At 38.2% G+C, this 3,815-nt stretch overlaps 1 protein-coding gene across 4 annotated transcripts in view; it reads left to right on the plus strand.

Annotated features, from left to right (window-relative positions):
* The window catches only part of myo18ab (myosin XVIIIA b), a 124,089-nt gene that overhangs the window by 38,866 nt on the left and 81,408 nt on the right, over positions 1-3,815 (plus strand). For 3 of the 4 annotated variants that reach the window (XM_005750350.1, XM_005750352.1, XM_005750351.1), the window contains one exon: positions 2,303-2,390. In XM_005750350.1, the coding sequence (XP_005750407.1) occupies positions 2,303-2,390 (88 nt within the window). Of the gene's footprint in view, positions 1-1,717; positions 1,781-2,302; positions 2,391-3,815 lie in introns of all 4 variants that reach the window. The other variant, XM_005750349.1, reaches the window with a different exon arrangement.

Here is a 3,815-nt window from a genome sequence, read left to right on the forward strand (position 1 = left end):
CCCCCCCCTCCCTCCCTCTCTGTCTCCCTCTCTCTCTGCAACTGCAAATCCTAAGTAAAATTTATATTAAAAAGAAGGCAAACCCAAATTATAACATGTTAAGAAACAAATAAGGCCACTTTGAAGAACAATAGGCTGGAAAAGTAAATGGTACTAAATACAAAAATCCAATAACTGGTCTCCTCAGTTTGCAGACACTTGTAGAATGAGCCTGTAAACAGTGGTAACCTTTACCCTGTCCTGCATTTTTTGACCTATTGCTATCAAGTTCAAAATGACCTCAATTCTTTCCTTAAAAGAGTAGATTTTCTCAGTTTCAACATGTGATGTGTTTTCTGTGTTCTGCTGTACTTCTGCTATTGTACAGCATCCCAACATTTTTGGAATCAGAGTTGTATTTCAGGCTTTCAAGGACTTTTTCTTACAATATAGTGTTAGTCCTTCAATTCAGGCATGCTAAACTGGATAAAGTCTTTCTAAAGATGAGAGCAGACATTATATTAAGACATTATACAGGAATGCTAAAGTGATATAATAACCTGCAGATAGTTGGATATTAGGTTGGGTTATTAAATTAATAATTTCCAGAATTGTCAACATATTCACAGAGTGGTATGTGTGGCACATGGGGGGCTGGGCAGGGAGTTCCTACTTGGCACGTGTTTTTTAGTAAATGCAATCATGAAAGAGCTTGTTATGAAAATAAGTTCTAATCATCTATTTGGGATTTTTTGGTTTTAAGCAGATAAAAAAGTTAATTGAAATACATGAAGCAGTGAGGAGGCTGTCACTTGCAGCCTTCATCACAGATTGTTTGACAACTGTGTTCACTAATTTGTCATGAGCACAGAACTCCAGGGCTTTGTCATTGATGGCTGGCTGAAGTGGCCAGTAGCCTATAACCTATTGCTCAGCCTTCATATACTAATCAAATTTCCTTGTTCTTTATCGGTATAAAAAGTCTGAACTTCACTGTTGGCATTTTCAGTTTTCTTCCCATTGTATTGTCATGACGTACACCGTGGGTGCGTCTACTAAAAATCTCAGATGAGTTTGAATATCGGTCAAGTTTTCTAAACATCTTGTGAATGCAATAACTCAAGAAGGAATTCATCTAGGATTTTCAGATTGATACCATAGGTGCATCAACAAAATCGCGGACGAGGTTGAATCTCAGTGATCTCAACCTAAAGGTCAGAGTAAGTTTTCTGTGAATGTGGTAACTTGAGAACAAGGTGGTGTAGGATTATGAAATTGGTAAATGGATCGGGTCTTGATAGTGTTTTTTTTGCTCTGAGCACTCAAAGCACTTTACACTACTTTCATCATTCACCTATTCCCACCCATTCACACAAGCACTTTTTTCTTCGCTCTTTCTATGGAAGTGCTTTCTATCAAAGGCAATGTCTTTAGAGTCTTTATGAATGAGGCCTTTTTGCTGTCATATAATCATCATGTTTTAGTGACCTGTGAAACTTTCAAAATGTAACATTCAAGCAGTACTTTTAATCGATGATCATGCATAGTGAGTAGACTTAATTTCTCTTTCTCATATATTCTGGATATGTAGAGCATCTGTTGCAGTGACGTTGTCTACAGCTGTGCAGATGTATTTCATTTTATCTGTGTATTTGTTTGTATATGTCCGTCTGTTTTAACATATATTGCTTATGTATAACTGTGACCTTTAACCTTCTCATGCTGGCAAAATCACCAGGGATCAGTAGAAGAGGATCTTATTGCTCTCCAAGCATCTCATGCTGCAGCTAAGCAATCCCAGGTGTGGACTGCACTATGCCTGAGTGTGACAAAATCACCAGCTCATCCCTTGTGTTGTGCTGCATTGTGCTCGTGCTTGCAAAGTGCAGTGTTCCCTATTCATGTTTCCTGTTAAAATGTAGTAAAATGTAAGAAGTCATCAATAGGAACACCCTAGTTTTTTTTGTGCTTGTTTCCAGTTTACTTTGTTTTACACTTTCATTCTTGGTTCCTTATGTGTTTGTGTTCTTTCATGTTGTTATGAATATTGGGCTGAACCAAGCTGCTCTCTGGCATTTTAGATACCAGGGGTTGCTACTGAACTGCCGTTTGACAAACGCAAATGTCCTCACACATTCTTCATACAAGCCTGATCAGTCAATCACATGATCATTATTTTGAAAAGCTTTAATTGCATCCTTTCAGCATGTCCTGATATCTCACTGGAAATTCAAATGTTTAAAAAAAAACACATGTTGCTGTGAGTGGTCCACAGGTATAATTTCCCCTGCTGTCCTCTAATTCTGACCTTTGTCCTTTTTAGGTGAAGACTGAGGAACAGATTGCAGCAGAGCAGGCCTGGTATGAATCAGATAAAGTATGGCTTGTCCACAAGGATGGCTTTTCCCTGGGTGAGACTGGCTTATCTTTTTAAAAATTTTCTTACAGTGGCATCACATTTTCCCCATTCCATTGGCTTTTATTGGTCTTTTATAAAAAGCTACATAGTTACTTGCTACTAAATGTGTTTTTTAATATATCTACCGTTTAAAATACACGAGGTGTGTACGTAATATTTTACTGCAAAAAATCTGTTATTTTGCATTAACTTAATTTGTCCGGTTACTTTAGAGCCCCTGAAATGAAGGGATTGTGTTAAAAATGCTCTAGTTCCTCACATTTTTATGCAATCTTATCCAAAATTAGAAAAAAGTTGTCTCTGTCCAAATATTTATGGACCTAACTGTGTCATTGGATGGTGAAAAGAGTACTTAAATTACTTAAGTAGCTCCTGAATCCCCTTCTTCCTATAGTGGAAGAAGAAGCTGGAAAAAAAGGGGGCATCTCTCACATCCTTGTGGCTGTCACTGAGGGAGTTAAATAACTCTCTGACTGCACGACATCTGGGGTGATTGAGATTTACCCTAGGTTTGAATGCTCGTGATCAGGGGTGTCAAACATGTGGCCCACGGGCCACATCTAGCCTGCAATAAAAATATATTCGGCCCACAAGATAATTTCATGTGTAAGTTAATAATGACATGTTGGTATGTGGAGCTGAATCTTCAGCTGTGCTGAGAATCCATGCAGGCAGAGGCGCGACTTTACTTTGATTGGCACATCAAGCAGTCATTCACATGCAAAGACAAACTGGGATCATACCATTATGTGAAAGAAGGAAGAGGGGAAGACGTCCTGAAGACAGCAAGTGTAGTGGTACAGGCCGGGTACGCAGAGAGAAAAAGTGAAGAAAAGGAGCAAAAACATAAAATAAGCAGCATCTGGCTGCATTTCAATGATACTGGAGACTGCAAAGCTGAGTGCAGAATTTATCACATCTTTCCATTGCACATGACAAACGGTGTCCAGGCTTTAAACCTCATATTCTCCCTAGTAGTATCAAATCCATGAAAATAAGGCTTTTACACTGAATAAAAAACACTGAAAAATTGCTAAATTGACTAAATTTACAGTTCAGTTTTAAATTCTACATAAAATAAACTACACACAGTGTCTTTGAATGGCAGAAATGGACAAATGTGTGCATGTAGTACAGAGCCATGGCTCAGTGTCTGAGTTTTGCTGACCGATTTTTTTCTTCTTCTTTGTAACAGCAGTTTTTTTCTTTATCATGTAGAAAAACTGTTAAATATGTAATTTCTTTACACTGACAGAATGATGAGTTAAGGTCAAAGTGGGCCGTAGGTGCTCCACGATAGGGCTAGGCCATATTATACCGTTCACGATAATACCGGTATAAAGTTAGGCAACGATAGGAAAATGAAATATCGCGATAGAATATGAGTAAAACGCGCATGCGCAGTGCCTTTGTTTTC

The sequence above is a fragment of the Pundamilia nyererei genome, unplaced genomic scaffold (assembly GCF_000239375.1).
Source record: "Pundamilia nyererei isolate P.nyererei 1_Seehausen unplaced genomic scaffold, PunNye1.0 scaffold00270, whole genome shotgun sequence".
Taxonomy (NCBI): Eukaryota; Metazoa; Chordata; class Actinopteri; order Cichliformes; family Cichlidae; genus Pundamilia; species Pundamilia nyererei.